General features: G+C 37.7%; 1 protein-coding gene across 5 annotated transcripts in view; it reads left to right on the plus strand.

Moving 5' to 3' along the window:
• The window catches only part of LOC126330961 (transmembrane channel-like protein 5), a 246360-nt gene that overhangs the window by 152466 nt on the left and 76025 nt on the right, over positions 1-17869 (plus strand). For all 5 annotated transcript variants that reach the window (XM_049996433.1, XM_049996434.1, XM_049996436.1 and 2 more), the window contains exon 11: positions 10597-10717. In XM_049996433.1, the coding sequence (XP_049852390.1) occupies positions 10597-10717 (121 nt within the window). The remainder of the gene's footprint in view (positions 1-10596; positions 10718-17869) is intronic.

Raw genomic sequence — 17869 nt, forward strand, 5'->3', positions numbered from 1 at the left:
ATTAAAGGAAGAAGCATTGCTGTTTTGTTCAGTGTCAATGTTCCAGTATTTTTTCCATTTTTTATCCCTTTTTGAAAGAATGTAGAAAGAGGATTAATAATTTACCATTATATATCTTCTATTCCCAAAAGGCATTAATTTTGTCATCAGTAAAATAGAAATATTGTCAAAAATTATGAAGATTTTTATCATATTTGAATATTAGAAAAATAAAACTCATTCTTGTTACTTGTTTGTAATTTTTTTTGAAAACAAAAATAATATAAACTGCAATATAGCTGAAGTGTACTTCGTAGTTCTTGAAGTTATATACAGCTTGCATTTACTTTTAACATGACTATATAGATGTCTAAGAAGAAGGCATAATCAAGTCAAAGTAAAATAAAACAATAGAAAATCCAGGGTGAAATAATGACAATATTATGAAGAGGCTAGATTGCTCCTGACTATATGGTGGAGATGTTGAGTTGCAGACAGGCAATAAAAGAAAAAACCTACTAAATTAGCCACCCATGGCCATACATCTGTAGCGACAAGCAGTCCCTCTTGAAATATCTCACTGAGGTCTTCACAGACTGCAGTTACCCTCCCAGCCTTGTATAGAGACAGGTCTCCTGTGTGTCTCTCTTCAGTCACCTACCATCTCCCAAGTCCCATCATTTGGCCACATAGGAGCATTCACTTCATGACTCGGTACCATCCAAGACTTAGCAACTGAGTCACATTCCCTACCATGGTTTCAACTAACACTCTTTGTGCTCTGAAATGAGAAATGTCCTACCAAGTACGCTTCCCATCCTTACCACAGTGGTATTCCACCACCCACTGAACTTGCACAATATCCATGTCTACCTGTACTCCACACTTTTTCCCAAGCTCTTGTCCCAGGCTCATATTCCTTTAATAGACCTAGGTGCAAGACCTGTCCCATACATCATCCCATTACGACCTACTCCATCCTGGTCACAAGCATCACCTATCCCATTGAAGGCAGGGCTGCGAAAGCAGTTATGTGGACTACAAGCTAAGCTGCAATGACTGTGCTGCATTCTATGTGGGCATGACCACCAACAAGTTGCTGCCTGCATGAATGGTCACTGATATAAACTGTGGCCAAGAAACAGATGGACCACCCACTTGCTGAGCACATTGTCCACCACAATGTTCCTAACTTCGATGATTGCTTCACAGACTGTGACATCTGGATCCTTCCTGCCAGCATCAGATTTTCTGAACTGCACAGGTGCAAACTCTCCCTGCAGTACATCCTACCTTCCTGTAACACACCTAGCCTCATTAGCCACTGCCCTTCACCCACCCATCCCCTTTCTGTAACACACGTAGCCTCATCAGTCACTGTCCTTCATCCGCCCATTCCCTTCCTTGTGCCCACTCCAGCACTACACAGCCTTCTATTCCACCAACATACCCACAATATTTAACCTCTACTCTTCTCACCTTTTCTGCTCCCCCCCAGGCCCTCCATTAACCTCCAAGTAGCATCTAGCTGTCCTGCCCTCTCCCCACCTCGTACCTGTATCCTCCTGCTAGAAGCACTTTACCATCCCCCACCCCACCCTGCTATTCCTCCCCATCTCTACCCCAGCCTCCTCTTTAACCCCAATCACCAAGATTACTTCTCCCATTATGCACTGTTGCTCACAGTGTGGCCTTGGCAAATAGAGACAGTCGTCATGTGTTTGCAAGTTGTGTTTGTGTGGTTTTGTCTACTTCAGAAGAAGACCTTTTGGCTGATAACTTACTTGTTTAACAGTCTTTTTGTTGTGCCTGTCTATTGCTCAACATCTCCACTATATGGCTAGTGGCAATTTAGTTGAAGCAAATCAGTTTCTTTTTGTGGTGCATACATGTTCTCCTTTTGAAATGATATGCTCACAGGGCGCCCTCGTAGCTGGGGTACTAAATCTTTTCAGGATCAACTGGTGAAGTGTTGAGTACAGCATTTGTCTAAATTCACATAAGGAATCACTAGTTCAAGACAAATATGCCTCAGATTAATATTTGTCTAGTTCTACAATCACTACAGCTCCCATGTTGAAGCTATCTTGGAACTGTCTGATGGAATCAATGAACTCATCCCAAATTAAAGACTTCCCACCCATTATGGTGCTAAATGGTTGGCTATTAATCTCTTCGCTTAATTTTCTTGCTTTTTGTCAAGTTTGCTTAATTAATGCACCAAGTTTGCCTAATGAAAATCAAACAATTTTAAAAAAATTAAATTAAAAAAAGTTAACCTCATCAACAGTTTTCTGTACTGACTTTTGTATTTCACTTACACAGTGAGATTTAAATAATGTGCAAACGTTTTGAGATGTGGAAGGTTCAAAACTATGCCACCTGATTTCATGCTGAAAGTGGTTCTAAACTTTATATTATGCTTGGCGATAAGGGCCTTTATGCAATTTGAAATCTTTTCTGCACTGTGTATTTCTTCAGATTGCAAGCACTCTATAAGTTATGACTGTAATTCAATCTTCTCATCTGTAAAATTTGCTGTGAGTGCATAGAAACTACTATTAATAGTAGTTATCCATCCACCATCTTTACAATAATGAAGTAATTTTTCATATTAACTAACAACTGGGCATTAGAGCACTTAATAATATTTTTCAAATTTGTAAATTATTATAAGGGGAAAATGTTTGAGCTTTTTTAATGTTATGCCATTATTTTATTTTGTGGGATTAGTTTCATAACATCGACAAATTTATTTATGGGTTGTTGCAAACAAGACATTTCCGGGATCAGATGTGGACTCTGACCACAGTCTATTCATTATGAACTCTAGATTAAAACTGAAGAAACTGCAATAAGGTGGGAATTTAAGGAGATGGGACCTGGATAAACTGACTAAGCCAGAGGTTGTACAGGGTTTCAGGGAGAGCATAAGGGAACAATTGACAGGAACGGGTGGAAAAAATACAGCAGAAGAAGAATGGGTAGCTTTGAGAGATGAAATAGTGAAGGCAGCAGAGGATCAAATAGGTAAAAAGACGAGGGCTAATAGAAACCCTTGAATAACAGAAGAAATATTGAATTTAATTGATGAAAGGAGAAAATATAAAAATGCAGTAAATGAAGCAGGTAAAAAGGAATACAAACGTCTCAAAAATGAGATGGACAGGAAGTGCCAAATGGCTAAGCAGGGATGGCTAGAGGACAAATGTAAAGATGTAGAGGCTTATCTCACTAGGGGTAAGATAGATACTGCCTACAGGAAAATTAGAGAGACCTTTGGAGAAAGGAGAACCACCTGTATGAATATCAAGAGCTCAGATGGAAACCCAGTTCTAAGCAAAGAAGGGAAAGCAGAAAGGTGGATGGAGTATATAGAGGGCCTATACAAGGGCGATGTACTTGAGGACAATATTATGGAAATGGAAGAGGATGTAGATGAAGATGAAATGAGAGATATGATACTGCATGACGAGTTTGACAGAGCGCTGAAAGATCTAAGTCGAAACAAGGCCCCCGGAGTAGATAACATTCCATTAGAACTACTGACAGCCTTGGGAGAGCCAGTCCTGACAAAACTCTACCATCTGCTGAGCAAGATGTATGAGACAGGCAAAATATCCTCAGACTTAAAGAAAAATACAATAATTACAATTCCAAAGCAAGCAGGTCTACTAACTATCAGTTTAATAAGTCACAGCTGCAAAATACTAACCCAAATTCTTTACAGACGAATGGAAAAACTGATAGAAGCAGACCTCGGGGAAGATCAGTTTGGATTCCGTAGAAATGTTGGAACACATGAGGCAAGACTGACTTTACGACTTATCTTAGAAGAAAGATTAAGGAAAGGCAAACCTATGTTTCTAGCATTTGTAGACTTAGAGAAAGCTTTTGACAATGTTGATTGAAATATTCTCTTTCAAATTCTGAAGGTGGCAGGGGTAAAATACAGAGAGTGAAAGGCTATTTACAATTTGTACAGAAAGCAGATGGCAGTTATAAGTGTGAGGGGCATGAAAGGGAAGCAGTGGTTGGGAATGGAGTGAGACAGGGTTGTAGCCTATCCCCGATGTTATTCAATCTGTATATTGAGCAAGCAGTAAAGGAAACAAAAGAAAAGTTAGGAGTAGGTATTAAAATCCATGGAGAAGAAATAAAAACTTTGAGGTTCGCCGATGACATTGTAATTCTGTCAGAGACAGCGAAGGACTTGGAAGAGCAGTTGAACGGAATGGACAGTGTCTTGAAAGGAGGGTATAAGATGAACATCAACAAAAGCAAAACAAGGATAATTGAATGTAGTCAAATTAAGTCTTGTGATGTTAAGGGAATTATATTAGGAAATGAGACACTTAAAGTAGTAAAGGAGTTTTGCTATTTGGTGGGCAAAATAACTGATGATGGTTGAACTAGAGAGGATATAAAATGTAGACTGGCAATGGCAAGGAAAGTGTTTCTGAAGAAGAAAAATTTGTTAACATCGAGTATAGATTTAAATGACAGGAAGTCGTTTCTGGAAGTATTTGTATGGAGTGTAGCTATGTATGGAAGTGAAACGTGGACGATAAATAGTTTAGACAAGAAGAGAATAGACGCTTTTGAAATGTGGTGCTACAGAAGAATGCTGAAGATTAGATGGGTAGATCACATAACTAATGGGGTATTGAATAGAATTGGGGAGAAGAGGAGTTTGTGGCACAAAATGACTAGAAGAAAGGATCGGTGGGTAGGACATGTTCTGAGACATCGAGGGATCATCAATTTAGTATTGGAGGGCAGCGTGGGGGGTAAAAATCGTAGAGGGCGGCCAAGAGATGAATACACTAAGTAGATTCAGAAGGATGTAGGCTGCAGTAGGTACTGGGGATGAAGAAGCTTGCACAGGATAGAGTAGTATGGAGAGCTGCATCAAGCCAGTCTCAGGACTGAAGACCATAACAACAACAAACAAACAAAGAAACAAACAAGAACGGGTTGGAGAAGAGGGGATCACAAAAGAAAATAAATCTGGAGATGTTCAGAAACTAAATGACAATGTCTGGTTTGATGCAGATTGACATTCACTTTGATGTCCCGGAAGCAGAACTTCATCTGAAGTGGAAGCAGACATTGGTAAGGATAATTTGTGAGAAATGATTTCTACAGAGCACTCATCGGTTTATTGTGATATTGATCGGCTTCCTGACCCGCACTGTTTCAGACAGACTGCTGGATGCTTGGACTTTAGACATCTCTTCAGGTTTCATAAGTAGTGGCATTTTCCCTTTTATAACCAATTGGGTAGAATGGTAACATATAATGCTTGAATCTCTTCTTGGTGAAGGCAATGTGATTGTCTAATGTCCTGCAGCATTAAAAATACATTATATGGAAAATTAAAATACTTACTATTAGGTGCACTTTTTAAATACTAAAGCCTATAAATGAGAGCAGATGTACATGCAATGTATTCTGTATCCTGTACATGCTTTAAAATGAAAAGTTTAATAAGGTTATATACATACAGTTAATGAACATTATCCGTGCCGAGTTGAATTCAAATAGAGAACGCGGAGTGAAAAAGTAATCAGGTCAAACTGTGAGTATGAATTAGTGAGTGAGCGAAGAGCACTGCAAGTAGAATCAGTGAAAGCCCAAACGGGGGTGGGGGGGGGGGGGGGGGGGTGGCTCACGAGTTACGATGTGATCCTCTCCATGCTGAGTCAAGAGTAGTAATACAGCTGTTTGCTGAGAGTGAGCTCATCTGTTCTTGCAAGTCAATTCCTTGCAGTTTGTTTGTTCCCAAGTGAGGTACTGGACCACCTGCATGCAACTTGGGAGACCTTCTTGCTGTATTGATCTATGCTATAGTGACTAATTCAGCATGTTGTGTCGAATGCTGTTGTAGCAGGTTATGTTGGACTATTCTGCTCACTGCCATCATTGGAGAGACATCTCAGATCCAAAGAGCTAACACTCTTTCTTTCTGAGTCACCAATCCCTCACTCTGTCGAAGACTCTAGCTCTTTGAATCAATTCATGAGCAGATCACCCATCCACTGCATGTCTAGTTCTTGTCCGTGATCTTTATTGCCTGTAGATAGTGGTCCAAGAGCACCTATGAAGGCTCTAAAGATATCTCTAGAAAGTATGGTTAAGTAGACTCCTGTGACAACATGATAGGCTCAGAAAGTTGAGATGAAACATATATTTGTGAAACCATCTGGTATCTGGCATAATTGTACTATCCGGCTGGATACCAGATGGTAAGTCAATATCTGACAGAGACCAGATTTTCAGTAAATTGTGAACATTTCATTAAATCAACTTAATGTAATTCACTTGTAAGATACTCTAAACACAAATAAAATAGCAATGTTTCTAAATCAAAATACCATTTATTATTCATTTTAACAGAAATTAAGTTAGTATTCTTGTTGAACTGGAGGCAAATTATAGTGAATGAAGATCAATTTCTGTGCATTAAGAGATAAGTGATCTTGCTTGTCTTCAGAAACAAGGCCAGCTTTTAGAAAAGTCTTTCAATATACACTGTTGCAAAGCACTGAAAGATAAATTCTGATAAACTTTGTCAAATTTGTCACATTAACTGACCACCAAATATCAGAGTCATGAATATGATAGATTCAAACTGCCTTTAATAATAGTCTAGATTGCTTGTGATTGTGTCTATTTCTTGACCATCACACTGACTATAATTATTTTCATTTTGCTACATCATTAAAACGATCTCAAAACATGTCATGAAGTTAAAGAGCCACAGTTGACTCAGTCTCACCTCCTGTACCTCTTTTAGCAGTAATTGCAGATGAACTGCTATTTGTGGAACATTCTTCACAAAATTACAGTAGGATCTGTTGTCAAGCTCTTTTAGGTTCAACATCCCCAAATAGTGTCTTGAATCTTGCGTCGAGAAAGGTAGCAATCAGCTGATTTGAACTTTCACGTAAGGAGGTGAAACGAATTTGGAATTCAGCTTACAATGAGGCTCTCATGGCTGGAAATGGGGGGGGGGGGGGGGGGGGGGGGGTTTGGGGTCTCTAGGTTGTTTCATCCTCATCTAAATAAGTATTTAATGCCACAACATGTAGTATTACATTGGATGTGCAGAAGAGACTGGAAGTTGTTTTTTGGTATTTCTTCAGACAGCTCCATAAGCTTAATGCAGTGCTCTATCAGACACCAATGATGAGACAATAAAGTATTAAGTGTATTGTGAGCAACCACATAGCCTGTTTTCATTCCAAACAGGTACTGTGCCATATAACAGGTAGAATTCCACCTCATGTTGATACCTCACACCAAGTGAAGCTATAGTAAATTTAACTCTGTTTGAATTGCCTATAGTTTTTCTTGAGCTAAACGCAAATAACTGAAGTGTATTGTGAGGCGTCTACCAGTAATGATGATATCTGCTACTTCAGGCTGGAGATTTAGACTCACTTCTCTCTGCTGGCCTGCGGCTTGCATAAGGTCATAATATGACATCTTCATTATACTTTTACAAAATTAGCTGTCAATAGTTTGTGTGTTGTTGTTTTTGCAAAGGTTTATGAGAAGCCTCTTCTGGCATTTGAGCCATTTTCAAGTGTTCGTCTAGATAGAATGAAGTCTATAAAACATCTTGGAATGTAATTTCTTTTATTTACTATGTTGTCAATATAGCTTATGTATTTACCTTCTACAGATATTTCATGTTATTTTATGACATTTGTTGAATGACATATCTTCAACTATCAAAAAGAACATAAAATAACTGTAGAAGGTAAATACATGGCTTTGTATTAACAACATAGTAAATAAATGAAATTACATTCAAACATGTTTTATGGATGTCCTCCAGCTATACAAATGCTTGAAAATGGCACAAATGCCAAAACAAGCTTGTCATGAACTGATGTAAAAACAACAAGAAATAAACTATTTGCAGATAATTTTGTAAAAGGTGATGTTCAGTGACTCGGTTACAACCATCTGAAGCAAATGGTTGAAACATCGAGCAAACTCATACTCAGCCACTGGAACGTCTTTCACCATGCTAGTGCCACTGTCATGAATGAGGAAATGTATTTTGCTCTGGTCAGTATCCCAGCAGTCTCCTTTGTTATATTTTTACAAAGCGAGAACGTAGGAAAGTTTTCATAACAAGAACTCCCAAGTGCTAGCTGGAATTTAGGAGACAATCACTGAAACTCAGAAAACAAGTGTTGTTATCCAAACAGTTCCATATATCAGAAGTTGTAGAAACTGGAGGTGAAGATGGGAAGAAAGGACAGGAAAGGGAGGGGGCGCTGCTATCAGTTGCATTGGGACATTACGAGATATCAGTGGCAATGAGTGAAAATGTGTACCGGATCAGGATTCGAACTCAGGATCTCCTGCTTACTAGGCAGATGCAGTAACCATTGCACTATCCAGGACACAGAATTAGCACAACTGCATGGACCATCTCAGTGTGCCTCACAGCCGATCCACACTCCCATGAAGCGCCACCAATCCACAGTACCTGCCCATTTTCTCTGAGATTCCCACAGGAGGTCGGACATATTTGTGCATCCACACTGAAGATGGTAGATGGTTTGCTCAGCTAGGCCTATCAAATTATATGAAACAACAGACACCATGCATTCATATACTGTGAGAACATCTGAAATGTTTCTTTTGATGACCATGGAGAAAGAACTGAGGGCAGTGAGACTGAAGTGGTTTCATTATTTGAAGCAGGTGTAACCAAATTGTATTCCCCACCAGTATTTGGCAAGGAAGGTGCAATGACAAAGACCAGTTGGACTTCTAAAAAGAGATGACCAGACCAAGTTAAAGAAATCCAGAATGGAACGAAATGGACTGGAAAGGAAAGGAAACAAAGACGAGATGTTGATTGCTTTGGTAATAGAAAATCTACCAACACAAAAACAGATGGAGGACCTGATGATGGCAAACTTTACAGAAGATATCACATACATTAGCATTACAACAATGTAAAGATGTAAGATGTTAAAACATATTGTAAAGCTTAAAACATAATATACAGTAATTAGCAGTTGATAATAGTAACAAAAATATCACAAAATTCACTGTTGGATATCCAAGCTGTTGTTACAATTTTTGCACTCATTGCCACTGTCAGAAAATTCTATGGATGTCCCCTGTACACTCTCAGGCTGCATGCAACAGATTGTCCATCGTTCAGTACCGCAATCACACAGTGGGGAAGATACTATATTCCAATTACAAAACACATCGCCGCACCTGTTGTTGTTGGTCCTGATCCACTTAAAGGTTGACCATGTCTTATGTTGCAGTTCAAAGTTGGCTGGAGAAGTTATGTACAGAATTTCTCAGATTGCTGCGACTCATTTATTGTGTTGAAATTAGTGGTGATCACGTTCATAGCTGTTCATACAGGGGGCATTCCTTTCTATGTCATTGATATACATAATTCTTCATAATTTTCAGTTTTGAAGAACCTTGCTGGACACTCTGGTTACTGCAGTGGATTTGTATATTGCAGGAAGTAGGATATAGCTTAGAGCTGGTAGACAGTGGGCTGGTGCAAATCTTACTGTGCTCAAGATGAGTGGTTCAGTTGGAATTCATCCAATGTTATATGTGAGAAATTTAGTCATAATAAAGCACCAAAGAATGGCAGTGATGGGTTCCTACTAAGTACTGCATAGTTCTTGCATAGCTTTATACCTCGTTTTGAGTTTGCAGCAAGTTACTTAGGTATCATCTATACGATAAATTGGATACCATTGTGATGCAGTAGCCTGTCACCAAAATTTACAGAGAGTTCTCTATTAGCCATGCAATTATTTAAATGAAAACATGCCACTTGCACCTTGTTCCCACCGTGATGTAGTCTGCTGTTGCAGCGGTGTTGTGATCGTCCTCTGCAGATCGTTATTGGTTTTTCTTTCCTTCTAGTTTTATCTTTGTTGAGAAAATATCTGGACATACTTGAACATACTTGAAACTATTTGACTTACAACACTTTTATGAAAACTAGACTCATTTATTAATCAGATAGGAGTTTAACAAATATTATCAGAACGAAGTGTTGAACACTAATCATCTAAAATATCCTTTTTAACCCAAGTAATCCTTTCAAGGAATTGTTAGTCTTGCAGAGCTTTTGGATTTCAGAGATGTGTTGGCCAGCAGCAGCCAGAGACATTGGTCGTATGTATGTGTGTGTGTGTGTGGGGGGGGGGGGGGGGGGGGGGGGGATGATGCACTTGTGTGAATGTATGTGTGCTTTCTAATTTAGGAGGAGGATTTTGACCAAAAGTTAAAATGTATATCAATCATTTTATTGTGCCTGTCTGTGACTCAATGTCTTCTCTACATAGTGAATAGCAGTGTACCCTGTTCATAATGTTGTTGTTATTCCATCCTGGACTTTCTGTTATTTGATTAAAAATAATATGTGTAATTAAGATAGAATAATTTATTCTCAGAATAAGAGCAAATAGCTGCTTTTGTTGGGTTCATAAGTTAACTGTCTGTACTGCGGATGACTTTGTTCACATGATAATTTTCCTGCATCAGGCATATCATATATAATAATTTTGGTAATTTATTAATTGGTTTCTTTTTTTGCACTTGCAGGCTTGAAGATTATGAGAGTCCACGAATAGCACTTTATGTTAATCTGGTAAGAGTTTTTCTTCTTGAAATTGTTGCTATCATGGCTATTGTGGTCTACTGGTTCCATCCATCCAGTTCTCAGGTTAGTAGAAAATATTGTATTAATAGTAAATGATCTGTATATTCATATGGTCCACTTTCAAAGCTAGAGGCTCTTTCTTCTGGCAGAAGGATTGAAAGGGAAGGAAGAGGGATAAAGGAGAAGGACTGGCCAGGTTTGGGAAATGGGGAGAATTCAGAAAAGCTGTTCAGAAGTCCAGGTCAGGGAAGACTTACTGGGTGGCATGAGAAGGAAAGACTGTTGGGGACTGCCCCAGTCTGACCCAGGGTCGTGAGCAACTTTTCCAGACTTTCCCCATTTCCTAAACCTCACCAGTCATGTTTCTTCATCCCTCTTTCGTCCCCCTTTCTTCCCTTCAGCTTTTGTGCCAGAAGAGGAGGCCACTGGCTCCAAAGCTAGCACTTCTCTTTAACCCTTATATGTATTTTCCCCTACCACAACTTGGTGAATAAACTACTTTTACTTAGTACTATTAAAACAGGGAATGTAATGGACAGGAAATTAAAACTAGAAAAGTTTGGATAAAAGTACTAGTCAATAATAATAAACTCAGTATAGCTGGCTCTAATTACAAATAAGTGACACAGTAAGTTATCAGAAAGAGCACAGATATGTGGAGATTGTTCCTTCATCACATGCTGCAACCATAGATTTTTCATTGGGATGCAAAGACCTAGATAACGAAGAAACAAAAGAAATCAAAAAGTCTGTTGCATCCACGAATGTGAACTGAAGCCCAACAGTGTGCTAGTAAAGAATGAGTGGAATTATTTAAAGTTTAATGTAGGAAAGCTTTGTGTAGGTCTGGCTTCTCTATTTAGTAAAATCCCTTTGGTTCCGGAAAGCAAAGATTTAATGTTTTATGTTGCTGCACTGGTGTCACCTAATTCTTTTTTACATCTAAAAATGAATGCAACCAATTTATAAGATTTTGTTGTTGCTTAAGTGTGCCAACTGAAACATAAGCATAAAAAGAGTTTAATTATATGTAATGATGAATTTGTTGCTATCCCATACATAAAGCAGCATTTTAATAACATTTTGCCTTTTGTACCATATCCATGGTAGCCTTCTGCATTTGGTATTTCCTCTCACTGTGGAGAACTTAAAAAACATGATAGTCTGTAAATGACAGATTAGGGAATGCAGTATATACAGTAGGAAGTGTCAGTTGAATTCCAGTAACTTCCTCTTTTCTGTTATACCCATATGTTTCCTTCCATTGCTGACATAAAGTGTCGTAAAATAACAATTCTGTTGAAATAAGCAGTTGTGTCACAGTTCATCAGAAGGGCATTCAACTAATAGTAGTGTATATCTGTATTTAAGGTTTAGTTTGAAGAAAGCAGTCACTAATGGATCACTCCTTCATGTATAACTATACATTGACAAAAACATCTCATAAATTTATCGGTATTTTTCTATGAAGCATGGACTTTTGAAAAGCATTCAGAAAGTCCAGCATAATTTGTTTGCTTGAAGAGAATCTCTTTCTCATTGGCAGTGATAGTGTAGTGCAGAATTTAAAATAACCAATGTTAGCCATAATTTGTTAGTCAGTGCATCTGATGACTACTTCTTCAACTTTCTTTGCAAGTTTGTCAGTAGTCTTCCTCCAGTGTTGTTGTTTGCTAAATCTAATGTTGTGACCTCCTCTTATTTGCATTTTTTCTGCAATGTTCTTGTCCTCCACTTTGCAAGGCAACAGACCCCTTACATTGCTCTCAATCTCTTTACAAATATGTTTGAGAGAGATGAATACAACAGTGCAAAGACTGTAAGATAAATTTTGACCATATTGATAGGCTATTATTGTAAAAGAAACAGACCATTGATATTTCAGCTGTTATGAATAACAATGATGGAAATTCCTAGGTGGAGCAATATGTAAAATAAGGGAAAGGCAGCCACTCATCTACAGCAGATTAGTACATGGAAAACAGTAACACATAACTGAAAGCAGCATTCACACTAGCTTTCAAGAAATAGTGCGCGCACACACACACACACACACACACACACACACACACACACACACACACACTGATGGCCACAGAAAGGTTTATTTAAACGTCTTGAAACCAATAGGTATTGTCATATTTTACAGTTCATTATTGTTCCAGTCACGAATCAACACTCTACTGTGAAATTAGGAACTATGAACTAACACCTCATACATTCAATTACTTGCTTTGGTAGAATCTCTGATGCCACAGTGCTAACTGAATCTAAACATTAAGCACATTAGGACTTTATAAGAAACATGTGTACTTTTGTGTATGATGCAGAGGCCATCACAACATTTTGAATACAAAAATGCATCTATGTATTGTGCTCTGAAGAAGAGGATGAGATCCAATGTGAGTTGCAGTGCTCAACTTAATGCTTATGTACCAGTCGATTACTGATTGGCATCTCAGTATGGTACTAATTTTCTGTGTGGCTAATTAGCAGATTGCATTTCCAATGTTTTACATGTGTTACTACGTATTGTCAGTAACTGTGGAGAGACCATTTAGAGTGTAAATGCAGTGCAGTTTTCTGTTTGTGCTAAAGTCAACTGAACTAACTTGGATTTCTTACATTCTGTTGAACCCACAGCATAGTATACCTCATTATAAGACATAATAAAAATGATAGTTCCCAAACTAGCTGCAATAAAGTAGTATATTTAATATTTTACATGACAGGCCTGTTTTGGATTAATTGCCATTATCAAGTGACCAGCGAAAATAACATTGGTAAGATTATCTACACATAATCGTGGCTGTTATATGTCTACATTTGTGTTGGTAGTCAAACTGGCATAAGCTGATCCGTGACAGTTGAAGTGGGTTGGTCGCAATGGCTTCATGTGTCTATACCCACCAGTCATGTAATTCGCTTCTGTAAACATCTCTGTGGCAATGCCTCAGTAGTTGGTTGGTGATTGTTTTGGAGGGGGGGGGGGGGGGGGGGGGGACCAAACAGTGAGGTCATTGGTCCCATCAGATTAAGGAAGGATGGGGAAAGGAGATGGCCAGGCCCTCTCAAAGGAACAATCCCAGCATTTGTTTGAAGTGATTTAGGGAAATAATGTAATACCTAAATCAGAATGGCCGTATACAGTTTTGAATCTTTGCACTCCTGAATGTGCGTCCAGTGTGCTAACATATGCACCACCTCGGTAATGCCTCAGTGTTGGCACAACTCTGTAGAAGGGTACTAGTGTCCCCTGTAGCCATTTGCATCTAGCAGTTGAAAGCTGGCAACAGCGCTACTAACTGCCAGGGATCTTCTTACACCAACTGGACTATAGTTGGAAGTGGCAATGATATTGCATTTATTGAAAATTTTCTCTGTCAAGTCATAGGAAGTAAAATTTATTTTTTAGTTACAAAACATAAAAAATACATTTTTGACAGATATTTTGACTTCTTTATTGTGATGCTACATGTTGATAAAGTATACCCAGCTTACCACAGATGATGTTATATTTTGTTGTTTTTATTTTCTTCTGAGATTTTTGTCCGTGGTCTGTATAGTTTTGTTTTTGATATAACTATAACTTTTCTTATTCTACTATGTCAGTAAATCAGAGATTAAAAGCAAACAATACAATTGCAGTAAAATAGGACAAAGGAAATTGTACCATTATAATTAGCCACAATGGTTACATAAATGAAGCTATGACCTCTTTCAAAATTAATATCATCACAGAACTACCACATAAACCAACAGCTAAACAACTAAAGAAGAATATTAGAAATTGCAATGTGACACTGGTGGAATGTGAAAAGAAAGCACTTATCATTATGAACCCACATAATTGGTATGTAAAAAGTTGAACTAACTACTAATAGAGCTGTGTACATATGACAAGGAATATACCACAAAAAATTCATGTACTCAGCGAAAGTGATAAAAGACATGCAAATTCTGCCTAATGGCAAATTTGTCACTTTTGACATTACAAACCTATATATGAGCATTCCAATATGGGGACAATAGAAATTATAAAACAAGAGTGTCCGTAGTGTAAGTTAGTTTAAGTTAGATTAGATAGTGTGTAAGTCTAGGGACCGATGACCTCAGCAGTTTGGTCCCATAGAAGCTTACCACAAATTTCAATTTTATAAAACGAAAGCTTTTATAATGTAGGAAATCTTTTAAAACTTCTTTGTCGCAGAATTATATTGAATTCAATGGAAAAATTTACACCCAAACAGTTGGAGTAGCTATGGGAAACTGTGTAGCTGGCATAATTCAAGATATGTGTCTCAACATATTAGAAGAAAAAGTTTTCAATTCACATTGGCCAATACTTAATAAAATCATTCACTGTTATCGGTACATGGATGACACTTTAATTCTGATTGTTGGAAACAGACAGACTTCAATAATATCCATCAGGCACCTAACAACTGCCAGCTGCCAGAGTGGCCGAGCGGTTCTGGGCGCTACATTCTGGAACTGCGTGACCGCTACGGTCGCAGGTTTGAATCCTGCCTCGGGCATGGATGTGTGTGTTGTCCTTAGGTTAGTTAGGTTTAAGTAGTTCTAAGTTCTAGGGGACTGATGACCTCAAAAGTTGAGTCCCATAGTGCTCAGAGCCATTTGAACCTAACAACCTCCACCCCAGCATCAAATTTGCTATAGAATTCGAACTACATAATTCAGAAAACTAACATAAATACTATCTCGAAAACTTTGTTGACATATGAAAAGGGATAGTCATATATGAAAATGGATAGTCATATGCAAAACAAAACATACAAAAACAACAAAATGTAAAATCATGTCTGGGTAGCTTCCTAAACATATAGCACCATAGTAAAAGAACTGTCAAAGTATTGAACTATCAAAATATCTGTAAAAAATGTATTTTTTACATTTTGTAACCACAAAGAGATTATACTGAGCATGACTGGGCTGAAATAATTTGCCATGATGCAATGTGGTCATCACTTTCAACTAGATGTAAGCACTAATGCAAATGTCAACATAAAATAACCATGATTTATGTGTAGGTAATCTTAACATGCTATGCTCACAAGTCACTTGATAACGGCCAAATCAGGCCTAACATTATTGCAGCTAGTTTTGGAGCGTTCATTTTCATTATCTCTGAGTTCACTAAAACCAGACAAGCATTTATTAGCATCCTTGACTACAGAGATGGGTCTCTGCAGTACGAATGATTTTGCCTGTTCATTCCACTGTTTGCATTTCAAACAGTATTTTCTATTATTGTATTTATATTGACAAAATGTTGCACTTTGATAGAAATAAAACCAGTATTGTACTAGGCTAAAATGAAAGAATGAAATCATATATCGAAAATCAGTTGAAATACTGAAAGTAGACAGTGCAGTTCTCGTGGTTCCAGCATCTGACAGTGTATATCTGTGTCTTCAAAAATGAATGCAGATAAGTGACGCAATCTAACAGAAAATATTCTAAGATACTTGAACACTACTGAAGAAATTGTTGCTCACTCTTCTTTAGAAATGCACTGTGATATCCCAGAAACCTCTAAAGTAAGAAATGAAATATCATGCCCTCCACTACCAAATTACAGACAATGTTTTACTACAAGGTGCTTCACAATTCTAATATTTCATAGCACAAAGCAGGAAATGATTTGCTTCATGTGTATGGTGAATATAGTTGAGATATGCCAATATGGATGCAACATCTAAAATATGTACTGAATGACAAAAAAAATTGTAATCATAATCCATATATGTACTCCTTTGAAATAATAATATGTGCACCCATACCTTTCCTTCTTTTAATCTCCAGTCTGAAATACCTCTTTTTTACCCCCTTTGGCATTAACATCTTTGGTCATCATTCTTAATGCAATCTCTTAGATACCAGCATCCCAGCATCTCCATTACCTCATTGTCATAAAAAACTGCGTATCCTATTGTCTTGCTGATTTAAACCACTCCCAATATGCTAACCCCAAGGCAAGAATATGCTTAGACTGCCCTCTCTTTCATCCCAGGAATCAATTGTGAACCTCTCCAAACCTACTACCAGCCTTACAATAATATTGCTGAATGATTTGCCTTGTATGGCGATGCGCATATCAAACACACCTCTGAAATTCCAGCTAGATACTGATGGATCAGTTTTCTTAATTAATTTGGAAACATTCAGTAAAAAGGGATGTCCACCACTATAACTAGCCAGAAAACTTTTTCTGAACTACAGGAGAAAGGAGAGTTTAGTCAGAACAGATAACTGTCACAATGAAACTTCCTGGCAGACTAAAACTGTGTGCCGAACTGAGACTCGAACTCGGGACCTTTGCCTTTCATGGGCATACAGTTTTAATCTGCCAGGAAGTTTCATATCAGCGCACTCTCCACTGCAGAGTGAAAATCTCATTCTGGAAACTGTGACAGTGTTTCATAAGAAAGTGCAACAAACCATAATGTTTCATGTCATTACATTTTCAACACTGAAGAGCATTTTTGGGTTGGACATTTTCGTGGCATTGTATTTCAGATTTATGACACAGTAAATCTAACATCAGAAAATACAAGGTGTCCAGAAAAGGGCTCCCCGATTTCAAAATTAAATATCTCAAAAACAAAGGACGATATAGGAATGCAGTAAACGGTATGTTTATTGTGAAAGCTGTAAGAAGTTTATACAGCAGTTTGAAATAATAGTTACAAAAGCTGTTAACAGATGGCGCTGTATGCTGCACAGTTCGTGAAAGGCATACTATTCTTGAAAGGAGCCATTCTGTATAATTATTTGTATTATAAATAGCCTCATTTGTGTGACCTGAGGCTAAAAAAATATGTAATAAAAATGTAGTATGTATCCTATTCGTACTTCAAAATGACCAAAAACATTTAAAATGCAAAGTTTGTAGACTCCTCCAAATTCTTAACAATACTCATTGATAAAAAATTGGTCCTGCCATATTGTAGATCTGCCAAAAAGACTGAATTCAGCAACCTTTTTCTTGCACATAATTGCATCTCCTACGCATAAGGATGCAGTCAAAGCTGCTTCTTTCAGATATTTACATCTGGTGTTGTTTTATGTCAACATTTTTTGCAGTAATCAGATACCAGGGAAAAAAAATGTTACCCAGAAGAAAGTAATTTTATACTATCACTCATGAATTTCAATACACCCAATAAATGATATCTAGTTCTCTGAGGATAA

Source organism: Schistocerca gregaria, chromosome 2, assembly GCF_023897955.1.
Source record: "Schistocerca gregaria isolate iqSchGreg1 chromosome 2, iqSchGreg1.2, whole genome shotgun sequence".
Lineage (NCBI taxonomy): Eukaryota > Metazoa > Arthropoda > Insecta > Orthoptera > Acrididae > Schistocerca > Schistocerca gregaria.